The sequence below is a fragment of the Kuraishia capsulata genome, genomic scaffold (assembly GCF_000576695.1).
Source record: "Kuraishia capsulata CBS 1993 genomic scaffold, Kuraishia_capsulata_scaffold_1, whole genome shotgun sequence".
Taxonomy (NCBI): Eukaryota; Fungi; Ascomycota; class Pichiomycetes; order Pichiales; family Pichiaceae; genus Kuraishia; species Kuraishia capsulata.
In genome coordinates this window covers 2,203,022-2,230,401 of record NW_019172950.1, presented here as the reverse complement: position 1 = coordinate 2,230,401, position 27,380 = coordinate 2,203,022, and the positions used below count along the sequence as shown (strand labels likewise).

At 45.7% G+C, this 27,380-nt stretch overlaps 15 protein-coding genes across 15 annotated transcripts; 8 read left to right on the top strand and 7 right to left on the bottom strand.

The window, feature by feature from the left end:
• Positions 1-215: 215 nt before the first annotated feature.
• On the top strand, positions 216-1,253 carry KUCA_T00001209001 (uncharacterized protein; the record flags this gene model as incomplete). The annotated part of the gene is made up of 1 exon (XM_022605824.1): positions 216-1,253. The coding sequence occupies one exon, from the start codon at positions 216-218 to the stop codon at positions 1,251-1,253; it is 1,038 nt and encodes a 345-aa protein (XP_022457254.1).
• A 274-nt stretch (positions 1,254-1,527) lies between these two features.
• Positions 1,528-5,799, bottom strand: KUCA_T00001208001 (uncharacterized protein; the record flags this gene model as incomplete). The annotated part of the gene is made up of 2 exons (XM_022605823.1): positions 1,528-5,379; positions 5,695-5,799. 2 exons carry the CDS (start codon positions 5,797-5,799, stop codon positions 1,528-1,530), a joined length of 3,957 nt encoding a protein of 1,318 aa, XP_022457253.1.
• Positions 5,800-6,207: 408 nt separating this feature from the next.
• KUCA_T00001207001 (uncharacterized protein) lies at positions 6,208-7,413 on the top strand (the record flags this gene model as incomplete). The annotated part of the gene is made up of 1 exon (XM_022605822.1): positions 6,208-7,413. One exon carries the CDS (start codon positions 6,208-6,210, stop codon positions 7,411-7,413), a length of 1,206 nt encoding a protein of 401 aa, XP_022457252.1.
• Positions 7,414-7,692: 279 nt separating this feature from the next.
• Positions 7,693-8,745, bottom strand: KUCA_T00001206001 (uncharacterized protein; the record flags this gene model as incomplete). The annotated part of the gene is made up of 1 exon (XM_022605821.1): positions 7,693-8,745. The coding sequence occupies one exon, from the start codon at positions 8,743-8,745 to the stop codon at positions 7,693-7,695; it is 1,053 nt and encodes a 350-aa protein (XP_022457251.1).
• Positions 8,746-8,976: 231 nt separating this feature from the next.
• KUCA_T00001205001 (uncharacterized protein) lies at positions 8,977-9,870 on the top strand (the record flags this gene model as incomplete). The annotated part of the gene is made up of 1 exon (XM_022605820.1): positions 8,977-9,870. The coding sequence occupies one exon, from the start codon at positions 8,977-8,979 to the stop codon at positions 9,868-9,870; it is 894 nt and encodes a 297-aa protein (XP_022457250.1).
• A 1,184-nt stretch (positions 9,871-11,054) lies between these two features.
• Positions 11,055-12,149, bottom strand: KUCA_T00001204001 (uncharacterized protein; the record flags this gene model as incomplete). Its single annotated transcript, XM_022605819.1, has 1 exon — positions 11,055-12,149. One exon carries the CDS (start codon positions 12,147-12,149, stop codon positions 11,055-11,057), a length of 1,095 nt encoding a protein of 364 aa, XP_022457249.1.
• Positions 12,150-12,613: 464 nt separating this feature from the next.
• Positions 12,614-15,994, bottom strand: KUCA_T00001203001 (uncharacterized protein; the record flags this gene model as incomplete). Its single annotated transcript, XM_022605817.1, has 1 exon — positions 12,614-15,994. One exon carries the CDS (start codon positions 15,992-15,994, stop codon positions 12,614-12,616), a length of 3,381 nt encoding a protein of 1,126 aa, XP_022457248.1.
• Positions 15,995-16,533: 539 nt separating this feature from the next.
• Positions 16,534-16,879, bottom strand: KUCA_T00001202001 (uncharacterized protein; the record flags this gene model as incomplete). Its single annotated transcript, XM_022605816.1, has 2 exons — positions 16,534-16,737; positions 16,850-16,879. 2 exons carry the CDS (start codon positions 16,877-16,879, stop codon positions 16,534-16,536), a joined length of 234 nt encoding a protein of 77 aa, XP_022457247.1.
• A 742-nt stretch (positions 16,880-17,621) lies between these two features.
• On the top strand, positions 17,622-18,635 carry KUCA_T00001201001 (uncharacterized protein; the record flags this gene model as incomplete). Its single annotated transcript, XM_022605815.1, has 1 exon — positions 17,622-18,635. The coding sequence occupies one exon, from the start codon at positions 17,622-17,624 to the stop codon at positions 18,633-18,635; it is 1,014 nt and encodes a 337-aa protein (XP_022457246.1).
• An 86-nt stretch (positions 18,636-18,721) lies between these two features.
• Positions 18,722-19,396, bottom strand: KUCA_T00001200001 (uncharacterized protein; the record flags this gene model as incomplete). The annotated part of the gene is made up of 1 exon (XM_022605814.1): positions 18,722-19,396. The coding sequence occupies one exon, from the start codon at positions 19,394-19,396 to the stop codon at positions 18,722-18,724; it is 675 nt and encodes a 224-aa protein (XP_022457245.1).
• Positions 19,397-20,237: 841 nt separating this feature from the next.
• KUCA_T00001199001 (uncharacterized protein) lies at positions 20,238-20,450 on the top strand (the record flags this gene model as incomplete). Its single annotated transcript, XM_022605813.1, has 1 exon — positions 20,238-20,450. The coding sequence occupies one exon, from the start codon at positions 20,238-20,240 to the stop codon at positions 20,448-20,450; it is 213 nt and encodes a 70-aa protein (XP_022457244.1).
• A 992-nt stretch (positions 20,451-21,442) lies between these two features.
• Positions 21,443-24,193, top strand: KUCA_T00001198001 (uncharacterized protein; the record flags this gene model as incomplete). Its single annotated transcript, XM_022605812.1, has 1 exon — positions 21,443-24,193. One exon carries the CDS (start codon positions 21,443-21,445, stop codon positions 24,191-24,193), a length of 2,751 nt encoding a protein of 916 aa, XP_022457243.1.
• Positions 24,194-24,427: 234 nt separating this feature from the next.
• Positions 24,428-25,060, bottom strand: KUCA_T00001197001 (uncharacterized protein; the record flags this gene model as incomplete). Its single annotated transcript, XM_022605811.1, has 1 exon — positions 24,428-25,060. The coding sequence occupies one exon, from the start codon at positions 25,058-25,060 to the stop codon at positions 24,428-24,430; it is 633 nt and encodes a 210-aa protein (XP_022457242.1).
• A 107-nt stretch (positions 25,061-25,167) lies between these two features.
• KUCA_T00001196001 (uncharacterized protein) lies at positions 25,168-26,562 on the top strand (the record flags this gene model as incomplete). The annotated part of the gene is made up of 1 exon (XM_022605810.1): positions 25,168-26,562. The coding sequence occupies one exon, from the start codon at positions 25,168-25,170 to the stop codon at positions 26,560-26,562; it is 1,395 nt and encodes a 464-aa protein (XP_022457241.1).
• Positions 26,563-27,036: 474 nt separating this feature from the next.
• Positions 27,037-27,369, top strand: KUCA_T00001195001 (uncharacterized protein; the record flags this gene model as incomplete). The annotated part of the gene is made up of 1 exon (XM_022605809.1): positions 27,037-27,369. One exon carries the CDS (start codon positions 27,037-27,039, stop codon positions 27,367-27,369), a length of 333 nt encoding a protein of 110 aa, XP_022457240.1.
• Between the last annotated feature and the right edge of the window lie 11 nt (positions 27,370-27,380).

Genomic DNA, 27,380 nt, shown 5'->3' with positions numbered 1-27,380 from the left:
AGAGATCGGTTGTCATCTCGGAACGTTTTCATACCATCAATTATCCTATCTTCGGTAGTATCCAGACCAACCCTGCATAGGTACGATTCGCTTCGAACATATATGCGTGAGAGGATCTGAACAAGAGAATCATTGAATACTGTCTGGTTTATTTACAAAGTTGCACCCGAATTCAGATATACAGCTAGGCCGTTATCTATATCAACAGCCACATCATGGCCAAAGAGTATACGAAAGAGCAGGAGGACATAGTCAAGACGATCCTGTCCATTGAGAGGACGGACTATTACAAGATCCTCCAGTGTGACAAGAAATCCACGGAAACGGAGCTCAAGAAGTCGTACAGAAAGCTTGCTATCAAATGTCACCCGGACAAGAACAAGCATCCACAGAGTGCCGAGGCGTTCAAGAAACTGGCGAAAGCCTTTGAGGTCCTGGGGGACGACACCAAGAAGAAGATCTACGACCAGACTGGCTCTGATCCGGACGCGAGAGGAGGAATGGGAGGTGGAGGTGGTGGAGCTGGATTCAATCCAAACACGGCTTTTGGTGGGGGTAGTCCGTTCGGTGCTGGTTCGCCGTTCGGAGGAGGCCGTCCCTTTGGTGGCCAGGGAATGTTCGATGACGATATTCTAAACTTTGTGTTTGGAAATGGGGGTCCATTTGGGGGATCTCCATTTGGTGGAACTCCTGTTTATACGTTCAATTTCGGCGGTGGAGGACCCAGGTTTGCACAGGCTGGTGACCCCAGGATGAGAAGACGACCCGCCCAGGGTGCCAGAGGGGGCCCCGGTGCAACGAACCGTGGTAACGGGGGTGCCCCACCATTGGATCAGAACTTATTGTCACAACTTGTACAGATGGCTCCACTGTTATTGGTAGTGGTGGTTCCATTTTTGCTGAATCTGTTTAGTGGAGAAAGCTCCACTCGACTGCCCAACTTCAGTTTCGAGGCACAACCCTCTCTAAACGTGCAAAGGTCCACACCCAAACACAACGTTCCATATTACATTGCAGAAAAGGACTTGAAGAGCTACAACGGAAATGACAAGAAGCTGAACAAACTGGACAGCATGATTGAGAATTACTATGTGAAAGACCTCAGGACAAGGTGCTCCAGGGAAGATGCCCACAGAAACAGATTGATAGAGGATAGTTATGGCTTTTTCTTCACCGATAAGAAACAGCTGGAATTTGCAAGGAATCTGGAACTGCCCAGTTGCAGCAGGCTTCAGGAGATGAATTTGTTGTGAGTAATAAGGAGTTGGTGAAGCATGGCAAAGACATGACTGCGGTCGCATTAGTTAGGATTTGTTTTCGTTAAGCGATATAGGAAACGAATGACACAAGAGATATTAGGAATGAGGCATTAATGTAGTAGCTAGAGGAGAAGTTACAGAGGATCTGGAAATGCGCTCTACGTACCAGAAATGAGTGACTATTTGTTCTCAACCTTGCTTTCCTCAGTTCGAGAAATAAAACTTTTCCATTATCAAATGACTTATAACTTTTGCCGCTTCTAATCCTCTATTGCACGGAAGGTGTGACCGTTCCACTGTCAAACCTTCCCTCGCCCTCATGGTAAAGCTCTTCCAACTTCAAAGTGTCTTGGTCGATCTGAACATTTCCATCGCCCTCGTCGCCATCTCCGCTAACAGTCTTGCTGGAGTCATCTTCATCATCCTCTTTATCCAAGAGCCACATAGCAACCTCACGCTTGGAAGCATCTTTCTTCTCCGTCTTTCCTGGCATCGGACCGGACTTGCCTTCCATGACAACCTGCTGAACATGTTCCTTTTGTTTGGCACGATTACGCATGCGTTCTTCGATCGTATTCCTGGTCAACAGTCTGTACACAGTGACCTGTCTAGTCTGACCCAGACGATGCGCTCTATCCATGGCCTGTGAGTCAATGGTTGGATTCCAGTCAGAGTCGTAGAAAATGACAGTATCAGCAGCGGTCAAGTTGATACCCAGACCACCAGCTCTTGTGGAAAGCAAAAAGATGAATAGTTCCGGCTTCGTCTGCCAGTCGTGGACCAAATCACGTCTGTCGCTCAACTTGGATGAACCATCGAGACGGATATACTTGTATTGCCTGTATGTCAAAAACTCCTCCATGAGATCCATCATCTTGGTCATCTGGAAGTAGATCAGCACTTTGTGGTCGTTAGCCTTCAGATCAACAAGCATCTGGTCCAACTTAGAGAGCTTGCCACTTTCAATCACAAATCTCTTCATGGAAGGCAGACTAATGGAAGTATAACCCACACTGGAGCTGATCGGCTGTGGCAACATCTCGGCTTTGGGAAACTCATCAATTGGAATCTTTTTCGATAATAGCTCGTATTGAAGATTCAAATCCAGAGGTGCAAGAGCAGTACGGATAGTTTTGTCAAACAACGTATCCTGCAAGATGTTTCCAAACCTCATTTTGTGACAAACAACATCGATTGGCGGAGCTGAAACCACTGGGAATGCAGATGCACTGGTAACATTGAAGTACATGTCCTGATCGACCTTTTTCTGGATTGAGTAAAGTTCTTTCAGCTCAGAGTCATCAAAGACAGACGCTTTGGATCCACGGTTGATCAGAAATAGGCTTTTGTCAGCGGAGAGTTTGTACTCGTCTGCGTAAGCAATCTCCAGACGATTTAACATCTCTTGCTTTGAATTTCCACTATACGTCTTCAAGTCAATAGCATTTTTCAAAGTAGACTGTTTGGCTGTCCTGACAACATCAGCAGGTGACGAGTTAATGAAGGGAAGCCATGTGAAGATTCCATCTTTTTGTTGAGAACTCTCTTGGATATATGCGTTCGACCAAACGTTAAGCTTGGAATTTGTAACAAATTCAAGGTCCTTGATCTCGTTGTTGTAGTTGACAGACAATATCTCATCGAATATCAGTTTCGGAATGGAGTATTGAATCTCGTTCGTGGTATTGTAGGTGAATTCCAAAACACCATTGTTCGTAGCAGCCTCTCTTAGGAAAGAACTTGTCTCTGCAAACTTACCGAAATTGAAAGCAGATCTCGTGTCTGCTCGTTCAAAAAGATCAGGATGGTTACATACCTTTCTGAACTGCATAACCAAGTTCATCAGCGAATCGGAGGTGAAATCACTGTCCAGCTCACCAGGATTGCTGTTTGCAAAGGCCGCATTGTTTTCAAGAAGATCTATCAAAGAAACCTGTGATCTCAGCATCTTATACAGCGTCTTCTGTCTGTTTGTCAACTCACAGAATACGTCGATCTCAATCTTGTCTCCAAGTTCACTCTGCACATTCTTCTTGATACGACGCAACATGAACGGCTTAAGAATGACATGTAATCTCTTCAGCTGCTGTTGGTTCAACTGGGTATTTGACTGAGCATGCGATTCAATGTCTTTGGAAAACCATTCGCTGAACTCGTCATGCGAATCAAACAGCGAAGGCATGATGAAATGCAACAGAGCCCAAAGTTCTTGCATGGTGTTCTGGATTGGAGTACCAGTCAGCAAGAGCCTATTACGACACTGTAAACTCAACAAGGACTTCCACCGAGAGGATTGAGAAGATTTGATGGCTTGGGCTTCATCCAGAATCATGTATTGCCATTTCACTTTCTGAAAGTACTGAGCATCAGCCACAATGAGCTGATAAGACGTCACCAGAACATGGAATGGAGAGCTCTTGTTGTAAACGACATTCTTTCTGTCCCAAAACTTTCTCAAAACTTTACGATCCTTTGAATTACCCCAATAGGGTAACACCTTGAAATCCGGCACGAACCTTGTAATTTCTTGTTGCCAATTGTGCAAAGTTGAGGCAGGAGTGACCACTAAGAAAGGACCCCAAATGTTATGGGTCTCTGCCAAATAGGCCAACACCGATATACTCTGGACAGTCTTACCCAGACCCATTTCATCGGCAAGAATACCATTGATACCTTGGTCGTATAAGTTGGCCAACCAATTGAGACCCTTCATCTGGTATTCTTTCAAAGTACAGTTCAAAAGCTTTGGCTGGTCTATTGCAATTTCACCAAGCGAGGTCGGGTTCTGGAAGTTCATCTCGTCCTCGTCGTCGGCGTTCTTGTCGCCTCCGTTGAAAGCCTCAGCCTTTTGCTTCGTCTCCATCAAAGCAGCTTGAGCATTGGCAGCAGCAGTCAGACGAAGAGTCTCATCATCATGAGCATCAAAATCAATTGAGTTGAAATCGGATTTGGCATGAGAGATATCAACGTTGCCATCATGGCCAGCCACGGTAGCACCATTTGTAATTGAGGAATCAGCCATATTACCTTCGAATTCATCCGTCTTAATCTTTTTGCCAATGAAATGAGAGTAAAGTTCTGTCTGAGTAATCAAAAAGTTCAGCTTTCTCGATTGTCTTTTCGCCTCATGTTCTTCTTCTTCCTTTTTGGCCTTATCGATGGCCTTCTTCTCGGCCTTCTTGCGAAGATCACGTTCTTCTCTTTCATTACGTTTCCAGTAGTTGAGCATCTCTCTGGTAGCCCTTCTGGCCCTGGTTTGCAGATCTTTCTGGGACTTGTTGGTCTTGATCTGCCATCTCTTGGACTCACGTGAGGCCAATTGAGCAGTCTTCTTGAAGTTGATCATCTTGGCCTGCTCACTCTGCTGCAGTTGCCTGTACGCCTTTGGACCATCCTTTCTGGCCAGATCCTTCCATATCGAAAGGAACGTGTTATCATACTGCTTGTCAATGGCCTTTTGCTCTTTGCTCGAATACTTCATCTTTGGATCGTCCTTTTCAGCATCCTTGGAGTCAGCCTCAGCATCGCCATTGGCATCTCTGGCGCCATTTTTCAATATTTCAGTCCTTGGGGCTCTCTTAACCTTCTTCCGGCCCGTATTGAGATCAACAGTGTCTGGATCAACCTCGTTTTCGTTGGGTTTCCTCATCGGCCTTTTGCGTTTGGCCGGAAGAGTACCTATAAAATCGGCTGGGGCTATGTCCATCATCATATTCGCAGGAACAGCACGCCTCTTCTTCTTTGGCTTGGCCAAAGCATCGGAATCCTGCTTTTTGTCGGTGCTCTTCTTCGTAAAGTCGTCTTTCTTCAACGAATCTTCCTTAATGAGCTTCTCCCTGGACACAAGCTTTTCAATAATTTTCGAGTCCTTCACCAGAAGCTCATCCTTCAAACCCTCGAGCATATAGGACTGTTCCAGCTTGAGATCGTTCATTAGACCAAACTCCTCTTTGAGGAACTTCAACGTGTTGACCTCGAACAGCGATATCTGATCCAGCTCAACCAGGTTTTGCAGTCTTGTTTTGAAAGAGGCAAGTAGATCACCGGAGAGATATGAGTCGTCCGTAGGAGTCTCGGGAGAGTTTTCTACCGAACTCGAGAGCATTCCCGCAATCGACATCTGAAAGGAGTTAGTAAGACGTTGGTTAAGACAAAGCCAAACGGCGTAATCCAATGGATAGAATCATGAAAAATATTTCAGATATTCAATGCGGATATCGGAGCTTCAAATACTCAAATATTGGGCACAAAAATGCCAATTATCGGATCATAAGAAGCCACCGAGAGTCCACCAGAACGTCTCCAGTTCACCAGTAAGACAAGGCGCGAAATGCCCATGTTAACGCGACCGCGACAAAAATTGAAAAATTAAGGCGAAACTGAGAAATAAAGTCGATGACTCTCCCAGATTGATCAGAACTCAAGATGGACTCACCTTGTGGTTGGATTTGCCGTTTGTAGCGCCATTGGCAACCAACAGGCCCTCTCCGTTGCCAATAGTATCCTCCAAACCAGAATCCTCGTTGACATGCACGGACATGATCTCACGTATTAAAAATTCACAAACCGAAAATTTGGTGCGATTTAATTTAGTGGGAAACACTCGGGTGGGGGAGAAAAGAATGGAAGGAGTTCAGTGTCTTGCCGAAGGGGATATGTCTCTGCGTGAATAATCGTCTGGGGCCAGTGGGCCGAATTTCCTTAGTGGTGAAAGTGTCGTTTATGTGGGAGGCGGCTTGGCTTTAGGTGGGTGAAGCGGGAGGAGAGATATTATAATTTATGGTGGCGTTAGTCTACGTTTTATTTTAATGGACCGAACCGCTGGACTGGGTTGCTGCTTGTCGTTGTTGTATTCTAGACCTGCTCCGTTGTACACGGCCAGAATTACACGTGTATCTATACTGCGGACACCGTTGGGGGTCGTCCTGGCGAGTTGAAAGAGGATGGGATGCATTCGGAAGGGAGTCTGCCAATTGGACGAGGGTTTTCTGCGGCGCACGCAAGAGGGTTTTTGGTTTTGGTTTTGCAATTTTTCAGTTTGGGTTGTGGACGACCTCCCATATTCCTCGAGCCGCCAGGAACAAATTTTCATTTTCACGTCTTGTTGTCAAATCACGCTCAGCTGCCCCACAGTAGTCTCTCATTTCCAGCTGTTATTTATTGTGTTTGCCATTTCCCTAGTCGTCTCGGAATCCCAGACAAATTGCATGGGACCGCTCGAGTAAACGTGTTTCTTTCCAAAACCCCAGGGCTGTGTTTACCAATGAGTGAACCTGAACGCCATGCATTCGCATACCAGCTGCTGGATGTCGAAAAGGCTACCAAGGCGCTTTCTAGATCGCAACAACAGAGCTACCAGTATAAGAACATGAGATGGAGAAATAACTTCCAATATCAACAGCCTCAGCCATACCAACCTCAGCACACTCAGCAGACCCAGCAACAACACCAACAACAGCTGCAGGGTCTGCAGTCTCAGCAGCCTCCGCTATCCCAGCCCGTTTTGCACCAGCATTTGTCTCAGCCGCAAATTCACACGTTGGCTCAGCATGCGCCACAGACATACTATTCAGATTCATATCTCACCAGGCAGAGGTCCTACCAGCACGAGCAGCCGGATACGCCCAAGTCGATGGCCTCGGTGCCAGACTCCAAAATCAACGACCTCAAGCTGTTTGATCCTTTTGAGAATTCGTCAATGAGAGCATTGACTCCCACTTCAACTTCGGGGTCACTGCTGAGCTCACTGGACCAGACCAATTCACCAGCATTTGCACCTACAGTACCCCAGGGTCAGACGCAGTTGCCCCAACAGCCCCAGAAGACTCAAATTCAGTTGCAGAACCAACCCAATCTTCTGAGAAGCGTGAGTTTGAGCTCGCAGTATCAATCAGGATCACAGCAATATTTGAATAACCAGCTGCCCGGCCAAATGTCTACTTCACAGTTCAACGCTATGGGAACGACCAAAAGTGGCTCGGGCATACAAACGAACTCGGAGATGTCCAGTCGTCTCTGGGGACTCAGCAGTGGGCTGAACTCTCAATTTGGAAATAGCAGCCTTCTCTCCACCTCCAGCTCACAGGAGCTGAACTTCGGGTCATCCTTGTTGTCCGGTGGAAAATCCGTTTCCAACTGGTCCAACGTGTGGTGAAGTTGATGAGGATACTGTTTTGAAGGTGGTTTTTGCAATTTTTTTCAGACTGCTAGTCTTGTGGACGCTCCAGTGGGATCTGGGTTGGACTGATGGTCAGTGACGTTCAGGCAAAAGTTTTATGTATTTTATGCGAAAGGATGGACATGTGTACTCATGTACTGCATTGGATAATGTTATCAAAGGGACGTAAGGAAGACAGAAAAGAAAACTATACAGAGCGACATGTAGACAATCTGGCAGACCATGACCAATTAACTTCTCAGCTGGTCCAATTCCTCAACTAGCCGACAGTTGCCATGCTGGTATCCCAGACGAGCTTTTCGGCAACGACGACGTGCTAATCGATTGGTTGGAGTTTGACAGAGAGTTAGACATGGAGTTAGGGCTCGAGACCGCACTCACATTGGAAACACCATCTGTATCTAACGACTTCTCACGCTGAAAAATGTCTTTCGCAGATGGCACCACAGATGCAGGTGGAATGGAAGGTCTCACGGGAACAGAACTGGCGACTGGGTTAGCCTGATCCACCAATAGCGTCGAATCCGCCGTCCCAGAGGGCACTGTCTTTCTTCTGTTGTTGATCTCAGTCAACATAGTCCTCTTCAGATTTGCAAATTCACGATCCAGGGAGTTCAACTCGCTAGAAATAGTGGCCTTCTGACTCTCCAAGTTCTTGATCACTGTGGTTTTTATGCTTTCAATCTCCAACTTCATATACTTAAGAGTCTCCTCATTGCTCAAGTTCTTCTCGTTTGTTCTGCTGATCACTTCCTCAATATCCGCTAGTGATTCATCTATCTTTGATGACTTTGCAGCCTGATCCTCATAAAACTTTCTCTGTTCCTCTTCGAACCGTTTCAACATGGCCTCAACTCGTGCAAACTCCTGATCAACACTCTCTTTATCCTTTTCGATTTCCGATTGTGAGGGTGGCAGAATCTTCGGAAGAACATATCTTTTGACTATTTGATAAATCCCAAACGAAACTCCGGCAGTGGCAGTGGCCATTATAAAGTAGTCCTTCCAGTCGCGCTCTGGGAGAGGCGGCGCGTTGTAGTAGTATTCTGGTACACCACTATAGCCGTTTACACCCTGCACAGAAGAAAAATTCCCCAGCGATTGAACAGTAGGAGTACTTACACCATGATCACCAGAGACTTGGGTGTTTCCACCTTTTGCCCTCAGAAGGGCCTCTTGTACTTCATCCTCGGTAAGACCCTTGCTCTCGATGAACTCGATCTTCTTCGCTAGAGGAGCATCCGCAATCGTTGGATTTTGAAGAAACTCAACCGCACTGAGCACCATATCTTCTCTTATGGAAGTCATTTTGCGCAAAACTTTAGATTTGAAACGGGAATGCGTAATGAAAGCAACACACCCGGAAGAGCATATGCTAAGGAAGGTCTTAGGCATCGGATTTGATAGCCTCTTTGAGGGGTCATCTTGGTTATACAGCCCCGGCCTTATCACATGATTAGCAGGGACACGCCATCAGCCCTGTTTCCTATCTATGGCATACAACAAGCGTCTTGGTATTTGATTTGCTTCTTTGGTCAGATGCCCAGCGACTTGGATGGAGTCTACGAGTCATTTGCGAAATGTGTAAGTGGGTCCGGGCTTGTCGTATTTGTGGTGAAGTTTGACCCCGACTCCAACCTGCTGTTGGATGACTACAACTTCGAGATGTTCATGAGACTCCAATCGCTGCAGAAACAGCTTCGGATAAAGAATTTGAAGTTTAGAAATTTGCAGATATTGAGTCTCATTAATGCAAGTCTTGTGAAGTTTATATGCTCTATTAAATGCGGCAATATGACCAACCCGCAAATTTCAACAGGCGAGTTTGGAAAGCCTTCGTTGGAAGACGGCTCGTTCACATTCAACATCTCCGACGAGTTCAATATGGTGGCGATAGCTGTGGACTTTGAAGCGAGAGGTGAAATAGGATTGGATTTGGCAGATTTGGTTGAAATGAGGCCGTTAGTTCCGGATGTGAGCAAAAACTGGACTGCACCTACCGGGGAGATATTTTCTCCAAGAGAGACACAGTATCTGCTCCAGCAGTACGAATCGTGGCACGAGGAGAAGCAGACGAACCTGGAGACTTTGCTTACACAATACTGGTCTTTGAAGGAAGGGTATACAAAATTTATTGGGTTGGGCTTGAATTATCCGCTGGTGAAATGCGAGTTTCTACAATCAGAGACCATTTTGAAAAGGTCGGAAAAACTTGACTTTTCTCCGCAAGATCTCCATTTCAAGGACCTTGAAACCAAGTGGGTAAACTCCGAATGCATATGTGTTCCAAAAACAACCTCTTTCTCCACTAGACTCAGCGAACGGATCTTCTGCTCAGTGCTGGTGGATGCGTCTATTTCCTACGAGCCTCCGAAACTGATAAGCGTTTCGTTAGAAGCAATGCTGGCATTTTGCAAGAGTGCCCAGGATTGAGTGTAAATTAGATCAAGAACTTTGATAGAAATGCAACTTTTCACTTAGAAATGTACGCCTCGTATGCGAGAGAGAAGCCTCGTATAAGAGAGTGACGCCTTATGCGATGAGATGGAGGGCTCGGTCAGTCCGCCTGAACGGCTAGACTATTAACGTTTCCTCATAAGGCCATATAAAAGCCCACGATTTCACCCAGTTGTTGCCTCATCATCAAACAGTCTGCTCTTTTTCCTGGTGTACATGGTATTTCCTTGAAAACAAGACTCTATCCTGAACTTTTCACTCTCTCCACATGTCAACCTCCAGTGGAAAGAGCACCACCCATTTGGTTGCTGGGTTTGCCGGAGGCCTCACCTCGGCTTTGGCACTTCAGCCGTTGGATTTACTGAAAACAAGAGTCCAGCAGACCAAGGATGCCACCATCTTGTCATGTGTTAGAGAAATCACCAGCATCGGCCAGTTGTGGAGAGGAACGCTTCCATCTGCACTGAGGACATCCATAGGGTCCGGATTGTATCTGTCATTTCTCAATTTCACGAGAACCACACTTGCAAATGTTCAAAGAACTAACGATCCGGTCTTAATATCCAGCTCAAAACTACCGAGACTTTCTAATTGGGCGAATTTGTCAACCGGGATGTTTGCCCGGTCTGTGGTTGGATGCATCACCATGCCTGTGACCGTTCTCAAAGTCCGCTACGAATCCAACCTCTACCATTACACCTCCTTTAAACAGGCAATTGTTTCGATATACAGACAAGAAGGAGCACGCGGATTTTTCAACGGAGTGCTGGCGACCTGCGCCAGAGATGCGCCATATGCTGGACTTTACGTGCTATTCTACGAACAGTTCAAAGTGATCATTCCTCGGCTGACGGCCTCCAAAATGACGAACGAAATTCCTTATGACGAAAAAATGTACCGAACCTCAACATCTGCGCTGATCAACTCCAGTGCCGCCATGGGCTCGGCAATACTGTCGACCACCATCACGGCTCCCTTTGATACCATAAAGACATGCATGCAATTACACCCCAAGGAATACCCCGGATTCGCCTACACGGCTGCGAGACTGTTGAGGGAAGATGGTCCCAGGAGAATGCTCGACGGATTATCTCTAAGACTCGTCAGAAAGGCTATGAGTGCGGGTATTGCGTGGTGCATATATGAGGAGCTTATCAAACTTATATAGCCGTTTCATAGAACTCTTTAGCGCCTTTTGTAATAACCAACTCGACGTCCACACTCTGTAGACCTTTGGCTTTTAGAATGCTCAATGCTGCTAATCCCAAGAACGAATGGTATGGGTCAGGTGTTTCCCCATGCCCTTTGGCGAACCCTCCCAGTAATGTGTCTTGCATGTGGTCCAGAAGAAAAACCTTAGCCGATTCCACATCTATGAGTACCTCCTTATTACCCAAGACTACCAAGGACCCAAGAACCCAGAAAACATAGCACGTATCTGCCCTCTTGTTCTCTCTTCCATTGAAGCCTCCGGCATCGAGACTGTCAACTGCCATATCTGCAGATATCTGTCTATGTACCAGCCAATCAACAGTGTCATCCCATCTCTTATCTTCCAGGTCCAACTTCCCCAATAGAGCGAGTGTATTGAGACCACAGAATGTCAAACCAGCATGCGACTCCCCGAGAGTCAGTGCAGTGCTAGCCATTCCACCATCACATCCCATGGTCGAAAGAGTGAATTTCGATAGCATCTCTATATTGATATCGCTAGCACCTCCAGACTGGTATTTCAGGATTTTTCGTATCGTGGCAGCAATCATGCAATATCTCAAGTCTGTGTCTCCAAAGGGCTGACCGTCAACGTCAACGATAGGACAGAACTGACCGTCTGATTGCTGACAACTTTTCACAAAACCCATAATCTTCTCTTTATCTAGTCGTTCCTTCATGCTCTCGTCCCTTAACGTGAGCAGAATCTGGAGTGCAAAGCCTGTTGCAGCCAGGTTTGGTGGGTCATAGGACCCTGACTCGTCTTGGGTACCCAGATCATATGTGAAACTTCCTCTAAACCCACTTCCACTCGGTACCAAATGAGAGTAAACCCAATCAATCGCCTCTCTTCTCTCAATTTCATACTTCTCGTATCCGTCATCGCCTTTTTCTTTGTGCAAAGCTCCGAGAACGTCTAGCCCTGCGAGTGAAAAATACACGATTGCCATCTTGTTTGAGTCGTGGGCCTCATACGCCTCGGGCCACATATTTATGCACCGCCTAAAGAATTTGACATGTTTTTCTTTAAGAATTTCTGACATTCGTAGGGACTATGCTTGAAGCGTGTGTCTTAGAGAAGTCACCTGGAGAAGAAACTGGGGCTGTTTAAGAACGCGAGCGGAAACTTCGACGCGATGCCCTAAAAGGGAGATGAGTTAGATAAGGGGTCTTAGAGAAAGACCTTAAAGTGGCCTTGAAGTGGCCGAAAATTGGCTCAAAAGTGACCTAAAACGACCAAAAAAAAGCATTTAAGAAATATAAAGAAATTATTTATATGTGAGGTATTCCTGATCCCTTCAAAAGGTCTTGAAATATTTTTTGAGTGGCTTTTTAAAGTCATCTATTGGTGGACCCTACCATAAGACAAGCGTACTTTAGATGAGACATATCTTATAAAAATCAAACTAATAGTTGAAAGACTAGCTATCATATTGGTTGTTACTACCAATCTTATGACAAATGTTCTCAACAAGTCTCTAACAATTCATTCCCCAATTCACCAATTTTAAGCCAAAACAACCTTATAAGTACTGATCTCAAACGCACGAGACTCAATGCTAAACTGGTTCTTTTTAGCATCAAACTCCACTTCTTCTTTCTCCTCTTCCAAAATGTTAACCTTGAACACCTGGTGTATATCCGCCCCAATGGTGATTTTTCCTTTACCTTTGCCTCCTAAAGCGTCATACAACCGTAAAACGATTGTCTTATGCCCGCTGAACTTCTTAGCCAGTTTGGTGTTCGATTTCAGATCCGCATCGTCTTCACCACGCTTGATGTTGCTCAAGAGGATGTTGGAATCGCCTTCATACTTAACCAATTGACTGGCCTCGCTCCAGATGCCGAACTGGCCAATTTCGTAAATGGCCGTACTCGATCTTGAATTGAATTCCCAGGCTGTCTTGACCGTGTCCATCCCGAGAGAACCCTTGTGAGGATAAAGGGCATATTTGAAGTGGTGTTTACCGATATCTGCAGTCTGATCAGGATACTTCGGTGCCCTTAACAAACTGAGTCTCATCAGATTACCATGAACAGCAAACCCATACTTGGAATCGTTGATTACGGAAACACCGTAGCTGTATTCCGAATAGTCTGCAAACTTGTGGGAGCAGACCTCGAACTTGGCGGTATCCCATGAAGTGTTGAAATGAGTGGGTCTTTTGGTGAGCCCGAATTGAGTCTCGTAACTGGCATAATCGGCAGTGATACTGACAGGAAACTCAACCTTCAAAAACTTGTACTTTTCATTCCAGTCAACTTCGCATTCAAAGGCAACGAAAGAAACATCATCCAGACTGTTCAGACCATCAAGAGAGATGATGGTGGAGATTGTTGAAGTAGACGAGATTTGGTGCTGGATTTTGAGACTTGATCTCAAGGGGCCCTCTTCCAAGATCTCAATCTTGCTTGCACCACCGACATACTTGTACTTCTCCAGCGAATACAGTTCGGTATCCCAAGCACCGTAGCTCAGAGGCTGGTCATCAAAGATGACGTATTGGTTAGCACCCGATTCATTTTTTCCGCCCAAATCAACCACTTCACGATCATTAACTAAGTCGTACAGACTTGTAATGACACCATTCTTATCAACCGAAACCTTCAACTTGCCGTTCTCAAGAATGTGAACATCGTCAATCTTGGACACTGCAGCAGGATGCTTGATCTTGGAGCTTAAAGGTTTCAAAATGGTTGGATTTTCCTTGGTTGATTCCATATACACCAAGTTACCCTGGGCATTCAGAGGCTTGGCGGACACTTCGTATGGAACAGGCATAATGAGCTTTCTATCCCATGGCAATGTATTGAGAGTAGCCACTTGATCATATTTTGCTGACTCTTCTAGACTGAGGGCTTCAAGACCCTTTTCTTTTAACCCAAGGGCCTCCAAGGCCTCATTAATCAGACCACGCAAATTAGCTAAGGCTTTAGTTAACATTGGCCAGACCTCATCGCGATAAACGATTTCAATACAACTACCGGGCAAAACATCGTGGAACTGGCACAGACAAACATCCTCCCAGATGGCCGTAATCTTGTCCAGCGGATAGACATATGAATCAGACTGAATCGAGGCCACAGTAGCAACGTACTCGAGATCACGAAGCAACAACTCAGAAGTACGCATCATGTACTTGACTTTTGCCTGAGACGTGTAGGTTCCTCTATGGAATTCAAGATAAAGTTCTCCATTCCAAGCCGGAAGCGACTTTCCATTGTCTGTTCCCTTTCTTACTTTGGAATAAAATGAGGAGATGTTTTCACCAACCTTTACTATTGGCAACTCTGAGCCAACAGTGTTGGTAAGTCCTCTACACCGTCTCAATTTCTCCAGCATCTCAGTGGTTGGGCCACCACCACCATCTCCATGGCCATACAATAGTAATCCGTGCTGGTCATTGTAAAGATTTTTGTGTTGTTGAAGAGATCTCTTGACATCTCCAAAGTGGGCTGAGGCAGTGTAGGTATTTGCTGGAGGCATATGACACAACACTTGAGATCCATCAATGGCGACCCAATTGAATGTATTCTCTGGGAATGTGTTAATGTTATTCCAGGACAGCTTCTGGGTTAAGAAATTGGGCATTTCAGCAAGACGACAAAACTGCGGAATCTGCGAAGAATAGCCAAAGGTATCAGGCAACCAGAAAGTGTCAGATTTGAAGCCGAAGTTGTCTTGGAAAAACCGTTGGCCTAACAAAAATTGACGGGAAAGAGACTCTCCGCTGGGAATATTCGTATCATTCTCTACCCAGGAACCACCGATAGGGACGAATTGACCCTCATGAACCTTTTGAAGAACCTCATCAAACGTGTCTGGATGCATCGTCTTCAGCCACTTGAACTGCTGTGCCTGAGAAGCAACAAACACATACTCGGGATAATTTTCCATTATCCGGATTTGGGTGATCCAAGATCTCACAATCTTACGCTTCGTCTCGGCAAAAGGCCACAACCAGGCCGTATCGATGTGACAGTTTCCTACAGCATACACCTGGGTAGGCAATTGGTTCGTTTTGTCATCGAAAACGGCATCAGAGTCTATATCTTTTCCCAGATATGACTTCGCAATTTCACGGCACTTTAAAATGGTGGATTCGTCTTCGGGGTCGAATGTGTTCATGATCTTATTGCACAATTCGCGGGCCTTGTGCTTTTGGCCAGAGCTTACTGACAATTCACGTGCTGCATCACCCATGATCCAGAAATCGTAGTAGAGATTGCGAGCATCCATGTTCGGGATGAAGAGCGAGACCGAGCCGAGGGTGTAATAGGTTCCAGACCCGGTACCGAACATCCCGTTACATGCCATTTCGATGTAGAAGGTGAACTCTTTGCCGGACTCGTACCACGAAGGAGGAATAGTAAATTCCGTCCTCTCAGAAGAACCAGTGAGTGCTTGTAACGGAAGTCCATTCTTATCGTAGACCAATCCCTCGTTACCGGCATCCCAGTTCAGGAGAACCAGCTTCTCCTTGTTCCACGAGTCTGGGACTTTGGCCTTGATTTCAAACCAATGCGTTGACCAACCCGGCCCAAAGGAATCGCCCACCCGAGCTGGTTTGAACTCAGGCAACAAGTCGGGAATAACTTCCTTAAACAAAGGTCTGGAGAGGTTAGGAGTGGTGTAAGTCGTGAACTGGATGTATCCCTTACTCAGGTCATTTTCATCCTTTTGGTTGTCAACTTTGCCCTTGACATAAAACTTAGGCAATTGAAGGTCTTCATAGCCGCCACTAGTATTGGTAAACTGTTTGAGCCTGTTTTCGTAGATAGAGTCTACTGGTTTGAATTGTGGGTCCTTGTTCAGTTGCGGGTAGGTTTGTTCATCCGGGTGAACCATTGTCCATCCGGAGTGTAGTGGTGGTGTGACTTCTCTCATGGACTTGGAATAGCAATTGGTACCAAAAGACCAAGAAAATGAAAAGAATTAACTAGGAGAAAACGAGCGACAACTGACAGAACGACAGCTAATAGAATAGAAATAAGACCCCGTGCCAGCAATCTGGGGATGCGGAGAGGCTTTAAAGCGTGTCCCAATCGGGTAAGATTGGCAGGGAAGGCAAGCCACGGGGTCGTGCTGAAACCGATAATAAGACTTGCGACCAGAGAATTGGTTCGAAAAATATGGAAGAGGGGTATATTTGATGAATAAGGCTCAATTAAGTTTGAATAATTTGACTCCCGCTTTTAGTTTTTATCTTTCTGGTAATTTGACTATCCGAGAGGCAGAGGTTCCAGCATTGTTTGAATGAGCCTCTTTTCCATGTCAAGCACGGCTTCATCGCATCAGCCTCATATCACCGCCTCAATAGCCCAATCTGGATCGCACCGCCAGGCAGCCTACAATGTGTCAAGCATGGAATTACATCGTCATGTTCAATGAAAAGTATTAAAAGTCGGGATAAGGAAATGTCTTTTTCAAGAGTTGATCTTAACCTCTTGGTCCTCTTCAACAGTAGCGACATCGTCGTGCTTGGACAGACCGGAGGCGTGGATGGCTGGCAATTTCACTGAGAAGCCCTTAATCAGGGAGTACTCGTGCTTGATCTCTCCACCAAGTGATTTGACGGTTTCCTTAAACTTGGTAACTCCACCTTCGGAGACACTGTCCTTCAATGTAATCTATATAATGGCGTTAGTAAAAAAACAGTAACAAGCAGATCTATTCAAGAAGCATCCCCACGCCACTAAGAAGTAGAGACAGTAATCCGCAAAAATGTAGAAAAAAACTTACGATAAACGATTTCTTTGGAGCTTCAGACATTTTGATGATTGATCGGAGTATGATAGGAGATTTTTGTTATGGAATTGAGCAAAAATTAATAGTAATGGAGAAGAAGGGGCCAGAAGGATCATAAAGGCAGAGGGGCTTGACTATAGCAGGTGACGTGAGGCATGTGTATCACCCAATACCAGTCTACTTCACGTGACGTAATTGCACCTTTCTATACGAAATTGTGACGCAAAAGGGATCTTTCGTTTTGAATGATCTTAAATCTTCAAAATATTGCTCCCCCTTTATGGCCTTGGTATGTGGAATGAATAGGCATATCGAGGAGACATACAGTGCTTCAGAAAGTTTCTGCGCCGCACGCAACCATTCAAAAAGAGGTGGGCACCATTGCCTTGATTGCGTCAGCGGCTTTTCCTTTTAGACCGTCAGCACAGAAAATCGGACAGCTTTGAGAAAACCTTTACACAAGTAATAGATATCAGATGACCTCAGATAGACGGTAATTATAAGGCCTGTGTGAAAATTCTCCACTTTCTCTGGTCGTTCTTTCTGCCTGCAGGCTAAAAGGGCGTGTGCCGTCCAACTGTTATCCAACCTTCTGGACTTTTCTACTCTGGAGATTTTGGAGATTAGAACCTTCACCAACGCTCTCTTCAACTTGATAGAGACAAACTGAAAGACACAAGAGAAATACAAAATGGTTCATAATCCTAACAACTGGTGAGTATAGAGTGCACTTTTTGGAAATTTCAAGACCCTTTTGCCGCTTCAAATGGTCATCTCCAACAGCATACTAACTAGACTCTCAAGGCACTGGGTAGACAAGAACTGTATTGGCTGGGCCCAAAACTACTTTGAAGAAAACGTGGTCAATGTCTCCGGAAATACTGACGGAACAACAGTGACTATTTCCAAGGTAAATTCTCTGGACGGTGATGTCGAAGTTTGCCAAAGAAAAGGCAAAGTGATCTCGTTGTTTGATCTCAAGGCAAATTTGGGTTTCGTATCTTCCGGCAAACAACAAGGAGTTACAGGAACGATAGAAGTCCCGGAAATTGCTTATGACACAGAGAGTGATGAGTACCAGTTCCAGATCTCCTTTGGTGGAGAATACGCATCCGAGACCCAGGATATCGTCACCAAGATCATCAAGTCTAAAATAATTCCAACGCTCAGGAAGACATTTTCAGCTTTTGGTCCTAAGCTCATCAAGGACCACGCTTCTGAGATTCAGGAACCAGAAGACCAGGTTAAGTCAGTTTTTACCAAGCAGAACCAAAGTGGGACGTCGACTAAGACATCTACCACAATATTCAAGAAGGAAGAAAAGCCGGCAGCGGCCTCAGTCGCAGCACCGGCCCAGTCACAATCACATTCAACCGCCAATACTTCAAAGTTGCACTTCGAAGAGGATTTCGTGTGTCCAGCAGATGTCCTATATCTGACTCTCTTGGAGAAAAACCGGGTTTCGGCATGGACTCGGTCACAGGCCGAGATCTCACCCGAAGAGGGAACCGAATACAGTCTCTTTGGTGCTAACGTGACAGGAAGAATCCTTAAACTCACTGCACCCACCGGGATTGTCATGTCGTGGAGACTCAAGTCCTGGAAACCAGAACATTACGCTACACTTACGATTGCGCTAGAACAAGGCTCGTCTGCAACAAAGATGGTGGTGGACTTTGAAGGTGTCCCAATAGGCCAAGAAGACGTTGTCAGAGACAATTTCGAGGATTACTACATCAGATGCATCAAGGTGACTTTTGGGTTTGGTGCTGTTTTGTAAAAATCTTGACTTTGCTGTCGTTGGTGTTAGTTTAAATGAATATCTTCATAGATAACTTGTATAACCTTAAATATGTTGAAATAATTTTAGGCAGTAAATCTCTTTTCAGCCTCCTTCCAGTTGATAACATTCCAGATAGCCTTGAAGTAGTCAACCTTCACGTTCTGGTATTGCAAATAGTAGGCGTGTTCCCATGCATCAATGGCAACCAGAGGAATGTAGGGGTCGAGAGCAGTGTCCTGATTTTGAGTCTGGATAACCTCAATGGCACCGTTCAATTTGTTCTTGGCAATAAAGGCCCAGCCAGAACCCTGGATTCCAGCCAACTTGCTGTTGGTCACAGCAACCAAGTTGTCAAATGACTTGTACTGGTCAATAACGGCCTTTCCAAGTGCACTGGACTCAGCTGGCAACTCCCCACCACCCTGGGAAGGAGGGGCCAGGTTCTTCCAGAAAAGGTTGTGGTTGAGATATCCACCACCATGGAAGTTGATCTGCTTTTGCAGCTCAACAGCTTTCTTGACCTCACCGGCCTCCTTGGCCTCAGCATACTGCTCAATTGCAGTGTTGAAGCCCGTGACGTAGGTTTGGTGATGTTTGGTGTAGTGGAGCTCGTTAATCTGACCAGAGATGTATGGCTCCAAAGCGCCAAAGTCCCAGTCCAGATCTGGAAGGGATATCTTGGTGCGGATGGCGTTTCCGAGTTGACGGGATTGCAAGGCCGGTTTGGCGGAGCGAATTGATGTTCTGAGCAATGACATTATGATCTTGAAGTTCAATGGTGAGAAGAAGGCGAATGATTGCGGATTAAGAATGCGTGGTAATTGGTAATCTCAGGAGCAAATCCAGTGGATTATGACGGCATTGGCGGGATCCCCGGTATCGGACACGACTTTTTTAGGTGCTGTAGGAATGGCCAGTTCTCAGGCTGGATTGGGCTGGAAATTGGCCGGAAATGAGTTGGTGACTAAGAACTAGGTTATAATTCTCTTGACGGAAAATTGATTTCAAATTTCAATGCTCAGGCTGCGAATGGGGAGTATGATAAACGAGCTAGTGTAGCCTCGTGGTGGCCCAATCCTCAGTGGATCCGGGGGTAGTTGCCCTGATTCAAGGGTGTACAACTTCAGACAAGACCTCCGGGACTAAACTAAAATACACGCTTAAAATACCTCATTCGATCTTTAGACGCGTCGATACTCTAGAAACAGAGCCGCATAAGCTAATTGAGCTTCATAGTCTCTTTTTTTCGCTCTTGCGACTGCAAATCCACGGATATCGGAATACCTCGTTAAACCCCCGTTAAAAGGTCGGAAAACCTGTTTTTGACACGCGCGACTTTCCCAAGTTTCAAGGCCACAAAGAGTTATCATTTTCAAACCGTTTCTTTCCTCCTACTTTTGATTCTATTCAAAAATATTTCCGCAAAGAATCTTATAACAATGGTGAGTTGGTTTGGGCAAGTTTCAGATTAATATCGGATTGGACAACTCTTGGAACCGTCTGGTATTGTATTGTGCTTCTGGTCTTTACGCACATCAGAAAACCTTAGATAACATGGGGAACTAACCCATCCTCTAGGACAAACTGGTCGGACTATCGATGTTACTCGCTTCGTCCCTAATATTTGCATACTACACGGTGTGGACGTTTGCGGTTCCGTTCCTGGACGACTCGAACCCACTGCAGCAGTTGTTTCCCGCTAGAGAGTGGATCATCAAGATTCCCGTAATTTTACTGATCACAGGTGTGTCACTAGTAGCGTCTTTTATTGGGTTTGTTCTGATAAAGAGTTCGAAAAAGAAGAAAAACTAGTGAGGGTGAGAGAGATGGAAGGAGAAGTACGGGAAGACTGATTTCGAGGATCAGATCGAGAATTCCATGTGGCCAAAGAGACTTGATTAAGTACTGACACTTGGTATATGGATTGTCCAAAAATACGTGATGAAAGAAATGAATATTACGTGCGTTTTGTACAGCTGTGTCATGGATTCCATTGAAACCTCCAGTTTAGTGGATACTTGCCCCGATTTTTACAGTTCGTCAAATGTTTGAAAGTTTTGAGTGGCCCGGAAATCAAAGCATTAGTAGAAACTGCGGCTCCTTTATGACCACTTTGTAATTAACAATAAAAACTCAAAACTATCGGTATTCGGCTTCTCGGGTTTCGCGAACAGAAAGTACTTGAAATAGGAAACAGACAGAACAATTTTGATCTCCTATCGTGAGCTTCAACATGTTCAGATCATGGCCTTTTTGCTGCCTTTTTACGACCCCATCTATAACCCCATCTGTCTGCTCTTACTAACCTAGTCTTCTCCCGTTCTCATACTTTTCCTTATTTCAACCTTATTTCAACCTTACTTCCTGTTTCAGTGATTTTGAGTGTGACACACCAACCATCACGTCCTGGCAAACCACGGCGCTTCCTTGTCTCTATCTTGACAAACACTTAGTCAATTAAATAACCGTTTTCACCATTTCCAAGTTGAGATTCTTGCATTTCGCTGATTTTAATCATCTCCAACCATCGGAATTGATCGGGTTGAATTTCCTGGCCGATCGTGTATTATTTGGGTTGCGCCGACGCAAACCGCTCCTAGCCCTTTGCAAACAAGGGACAAGCCAAGGAGCTCGCCATTCTTTCCAATTTTGTCCGTTTTGTTGCTGATTGAAGCCGGATTTGTGCATTCCATCAATTTTAAATTTGTTGCTGATAGGACCCACATTTTTTGTCATCTAGTTATTGAATGTTGCAGACAGGGAGACCGCTTGATTGATTAAAACACATACACAGCATTCTCAGCATGTCCAGGAAGAGATCCGTCAAAGATTTCCAGATTCTGGATTGTATTGGAGAGGGTTCATACTCAAAGGTGTATAAGGCGGTGTATCTACACAACCGGAGGACCTACGCAGTCAAGATTTTGTCCAAGAGACACATAGTGAAGGAGAAGAAGATCAAATATGTCACCATTGAAAAAACAACATTGAATAGACTAGGTCATCACCCTGGGGTGGTCACTTTGTACTACACTTTTCAGGATGTGGATTCCCTCTACTTTGTCATTGATTATGCCAATAACGGCGAAATGCTTTCGTTGCTTCAGAAGCTGGGGTCGTTCAGTGAGGCTTTAGCCAAATACTATCTTGTTCAACTTGTTGATGCAGTGGAATTCATCCATTCGAAGGGGATTATCCATAGAGACCTCAAGCCAGAGAATATTCTGTTGAGCCACGATTGGAAACTCATGGTGACTGACTTTGGTGCAGCGAAAATCCTCAACGATGAAGAATTGCCGAAAGATTCACTGACGAATGGGGCTCCAGCACCTACAGCAAATGGCTCTGACCTAGAAGACTCAACATCTTCCTCGGATGAAGGGACCCAGAGCTCTTCATCCAGAACTGGTTCGTTCGTGGGAACTGCAGAGTATGTTTCTCCCGAACTGCTAAAATACAACCAATGCGGCTTTGAATGCGATCTATGGGCAATTGGATGTATCCTCTACCAGCTAATTGTTGGAAGACCTCCATTTAAAGGAACTACCGAATATCAAACGTTCGAGAAGATCATCAAGCTCGAATATGATTACCCAGCCAACTACTTCGTTCCTTCTACTATCAAAAAGATAGTAGAGATGCTGTTGATATCAAATCCGGAGGAGCGACTAGTAGTGGCGGATCTCAAGAAAATGGAATGGTTCAAAAATGTGTCATGGACAGAGAAAGACACCATATGGAAGAAGAAAGTGCCCAAGTTCGAAAACTACAACCCCCGACTGTACTCAAGACAGGTTAAGGCTGCACCGCAGCCTCAATCCAGTATTTCGCGCCCGATCGCATACCATTACGTGGAACCCGGACAGAAACTAACATCGCAGACATCATCGATGCCGCAGTCAGTCTTGAATAGACAGATAGCTCAAGCATCCAACAACCAACTAGTGATGAATCGTATTCTCACTCAGAAGCTTGCCGACAAAAATCGTGAGATAAAAGAGCAACAGGCCCGTATTCAACAGTCACATAATGCCGCGCAATTGGCTAGTGCCCGGGTCACTGACCTAGGATCTAAGAACCTGAGACTGGATGGTGGAAAGGAAACTTTGTCATCACCTCCGGGATCCGCTCGAATTCCTTCCAGTCCAAGAACTGATGTCACAATAAACGGAAACGGGCATGCCAATGGAAATGCTAGTGTTAGAACTCCTCCAACATCCGCCTCACCCAAGTTTCCTATGGAAAAGAGAACGCGATCTACCATTTCGTCACCAACGCTACGAAAATCTTCATCTTCAAGCGAAACGCGGCGAGTGAGTAATCCTTCAGCATCACCTGCAGTTCAGACAAACAACAGCCAACAAATGTCTAACGCAGCGGCCGCGGTCAGTGCTGGTGGATCTGCTTCTGCTGGTAGTGGAATGACGCCCGCTTTGATGGAGATGATGAATCCACAGCATTCCCAAGAGGCGATATCTGCTGCTGGTGCGATTGGCAGTTTGATGAATCACAACAGAAGTTTCTTGTCTTCAAATTCGAGGCCTGCCAGTTCTGGGGGCCAAGGGACTCATCAACAGGTGATCAACCCAGTCTTGCTGGATAAGACTGTCCCAAGAGATATCTCTAACAGGTTGATGGCCAATGAGTACATTCTCAAATTGGACAACATATTTAAGTCTGAGCTTCCCCACAAGGTGAACATACCGCAAACTGCGCCTTCTTCGGCGATGACACTGGACGATGTCATTTTAAACAAGATCATTGCTGAGAACTACGCAAGGCTCAGCAGAGACCTCAAATCGTGTATTTTGATCATCACGTCGATGGCACGTTTGCTCATCTTTGAGTTGAACTCAGATTTCCAACTTCAGGGACCACAGTCGTCTACTCAGTTACAAGCATTGGCCTTTTACTCTAACGTGGTGGAAATCAGGCTCACCAACAAGAATGTTTCGATGTACGACTATGAGTTCGATGAAGCTCTCAAAGAAGGCTACCTTATTTTGGAGCTGGTCAATCTGAATAAGTTGATTTTCTTGAGCAGCTACAACTCCAAAACAATTGTACGTGGTGGAATCAACAGCAATGTTCGTGTTGGTTTTGCAGTCAACCCAGAAATCTCGTGGATTGACTCTCTGCTTAAGGCAAAGGATATTCTGAGGCAACAGGCCAAAAACACTACGCCGTCTGGCTCTGGCCTGTCGCCTGATTATCCTTTGAGGAAAAGCAAGAGCCATTCTCCAGGAAGGACGAAGGCAGCTGCAAAGTCAGAGAGCCAGTCGTCATCGGCGTCAAGCTCGAAACAACATACTCCCTCTAGCTCAAATGCTTCGATATCGTCCATCAGTGTAACGAAGCAGGTTGGTAAGATGAGTCTGGTGGACCGGTCGCCGCCATTGAACAAAAGGGTAGTCAGTTCGTCTTCCGGAAAAAGTATCAAAGTTGACGGTTCTGCACCGAATCCAGAACATGTCGCGAGCATTATGAAGCCAAAGACGCAGAACCATTTTGCAGCAGCTGCGGCCGCTGCCAGTGCGAGGAATAAAAAGAATTAGCCGGACGGTGGTCACACAGGATGGAGCGAGAGGAAGTTACAAGTGAAAAAAGAAGTTGAAGAGCAAGAAGCGTATTGAAGTGATAAGAAGAGTGAAACTTCGAAATCCCGTTTTCTGAGAGCATGCCACAGGCTTTGTCATAGCTTTGTACAAAAGACACGATAAGCGGAATGCCTTTTGGGTCTTTTCCAACTTGTCCTTGGCGATAAATATATACATGTAGGTCGTCCTCGTCTAATTTTCTGTGCCGAACTGGCCGAAATCATCGGCCCGGACCCCACAAGAATCTTGCATTATACCGATGGTCCGATTCCGGACAATCGTCTCCACTTGCGACTCGTTTTCCAACCACCCTCGGAACCGGTCTACGCCTTCGAATTGTTGATTCACTTCCTCCAGTGCATCGCGCGCAGCATACGGATCCAGTTTAGGCTCGACCAGCTTTTTGTTGGAAACCTCCCTGTGGCTTGCTTCAATCTCCAGCCTCATTTCCCGCTCCACAGAACTGCAGTATTCAATCGCCTGTAACCGTGCTTTCCAGGATGGAAGTAGTAGATCATTGATGAAAGACTTGCACAAAGCATTCTTATTCGCCTCCTTTCCGTGCCCAGATAAATTGTGAGTGTTCTGAAGTAATCCATTGAGTCTCTGTCTGATCACATCGTCCGTAGCCAGTCTGCTTAGATTCAAAAAGGACCTCACACCTTTGGGTGATAGACATGTCTCTTTAGAGGCCGAAGGAGCCACTGGTGGTGTGTGCGAAGAGCCCTCCGCTTCCAAAGCGTCCCACACAGTTAAAGTAGGCGGCATCCGATTGGTCTGTATCAATTGTTTGTTATCTTGGATCTCTGTAGCCCAGAGTTTCATAACTTGGGGAAAATATCGTGTGCTTGAGAGAAAAGGCCCAGCCAAGCTCGCGCCTTCCTGCGCCACTATCTTAGCTTCTGGAATCTTCTCCCGTTCTTCGGGGGGCGATGGGGTGTCAGCAGATTTCGCTTCATGCACGTTGGGGGAAGAGGCCTTGGGCGTCTAATCCCGTGGAATCTCCGTGGCTGTTTCTGTTCTATTCCTTGATATATTCGGAAGATCACAAAGTTAAAGTCCACAAAATGCCACCATTATCTGGCAAAGACAGACAGGCCCACGAACTGCGGCTCCGAGCTAATGGAAAGATGAGGGATAAGAGGTATGCTGCTGCGCTGATAGATTACACCAGAGCGCTTGAACAGACACCAGGGTCAGTGGCGCTGTTATCCAATCGTGCAGCCACTCTACAAGCGTTGGGTGCCTATGACGATGCCATTATTGATCTTTACAGTGCAACATCCAAAGATCCCACGTTCATACCCGCATGGTGCAGGCTGGGGTATGCGTTCTTGCATCAGGGGAATACGGTTAGGGCTTTGCAGGCGTACGTACAGGCGGTCAAAGTTGCCAGTAAACACCCGAAGAAGCCGCAGAAGTTCATGAGTGAACTCAAAGAGTCAATAAAGCTGGCAGAGTCAAGGGCCAGACAACAGGGATATACCCAGGATTATATCGACGAGCTCGTTCCGGATGATGTCCGCATGGCTCTTGACTCGTACAAATCATTGACCTCATCGAGAGCACCTACTCAGGGCGTTTCTGTGCCTGAAATCAGCATTTCTGATCTGTACAACATGGTGGCCAACCCTGGTGTTTTCAGACAACAGCAGTCTCAGAGTGGAACACAGTCAGGTGCACGGACACCGGTGCCGGGTGCGCCAACACCTCAGACAGGCACGCATACACCACAAGAAGGTTCACAGACTGACAGAGGTACTTATTTTTCATTTCCGGAGCCTCTGCGAGACATACTACCACCTTTTCCCATTCCACCTATTGGAAACAGAGACCAGGCGATGTCGTTTGCGGACACTATAATGACCATAGTACAATCGTATGTTTCAGGAACCAACCAGGACCATCCTGAAAGAATAGTTGATCCTGCAAGAGGGGCGGTCAACGCGTGGCTCGAAAGTTTGGGAATGGGGTTTGGTGCGCAACGAGCACAGCAGAACGAGACTGGAAACAATGAAAGGGACCAGAATGTGCCACAGAATGTTCCACGGAATGAGGATAGCAATCCGGCGGGCTCTGAGAATGCTGCAGTAGTTCCTGACGACGATGAAGATATACCCATGGGCGTTCCTGAAGAGGACGATTACGGTAGAGCCGCACCAACACGAACGGCGACTACCCAGGAAGAAGGCCAGTCGAATGGATTGTGGGGGGCTTTGAGGCAGACACTGATCAACGGAGTTCAGAGTTTGAATGCACATGCCAACAATAACGCCAATCAGGACAATAGCCATGACGACAATCTTCAAATGCCTGATGTTGATTGAACCAGACATTGGAGATATGAAATATATCCCCCAGAGGTTATGAATATAGCATATATGTATCTCAATTTTATTATTTTGGCAATTTTATGAAAACTGCGGTAATTCTCGGAAAAATGAGAATTTTGAAAAATTGGTAAAGTGAAGCCTATTACAATGGAGAGTTTGAAAAACTAGATTATCTTCCAAATTCATGTTGATATTTATGAACTAATTAACAAGATCATACACATGCTCGATTACATCAAATACTCAAACTGTACGACGTAATCATTTGAATTCTACCCCAGATCGATTACGCGCCCAAAGCTAATCTAACCGCTGAAGATCTCTCCTTTGGGAAGCCTTATCAGTTGGCTATCTCAGATACGATGGAATATCCCATGGTATAAGAAGGTACCCATTCAGTTTACAAAGTGGAACTGAAATCATGAATAAAGTGACTGAAGTGACTGAAGTATAATTATCTGATTTATCATGAGCTTTTTATACCAATTGGTGGTTATACTCTCTGCTATTGTCAACTTCTTCAGCCGCACTAAGTGGCAGGAGAAGGCGGAACACAAGAAGACGCGAGTCCGGAGTCTTATTCCCAAAGAATGGATTTTGAATCCGGAGTTTTTTCCAAGAGATAAGGATGCTTGTGTAGTTGATATTCCAGAAAAATGCGGGATTTTATCGAGGAAAGAGCTGGATATTACAGAGAACTGCAATGCAAAAGACCTGGCGGCTAAGATCAGCACTGGCTCTTTGACGGCTCTGGAAGTGACCACGGCGTTTGCAAAAGAGCAGCAATTGCAACTCAACTGACCGACTGCTGC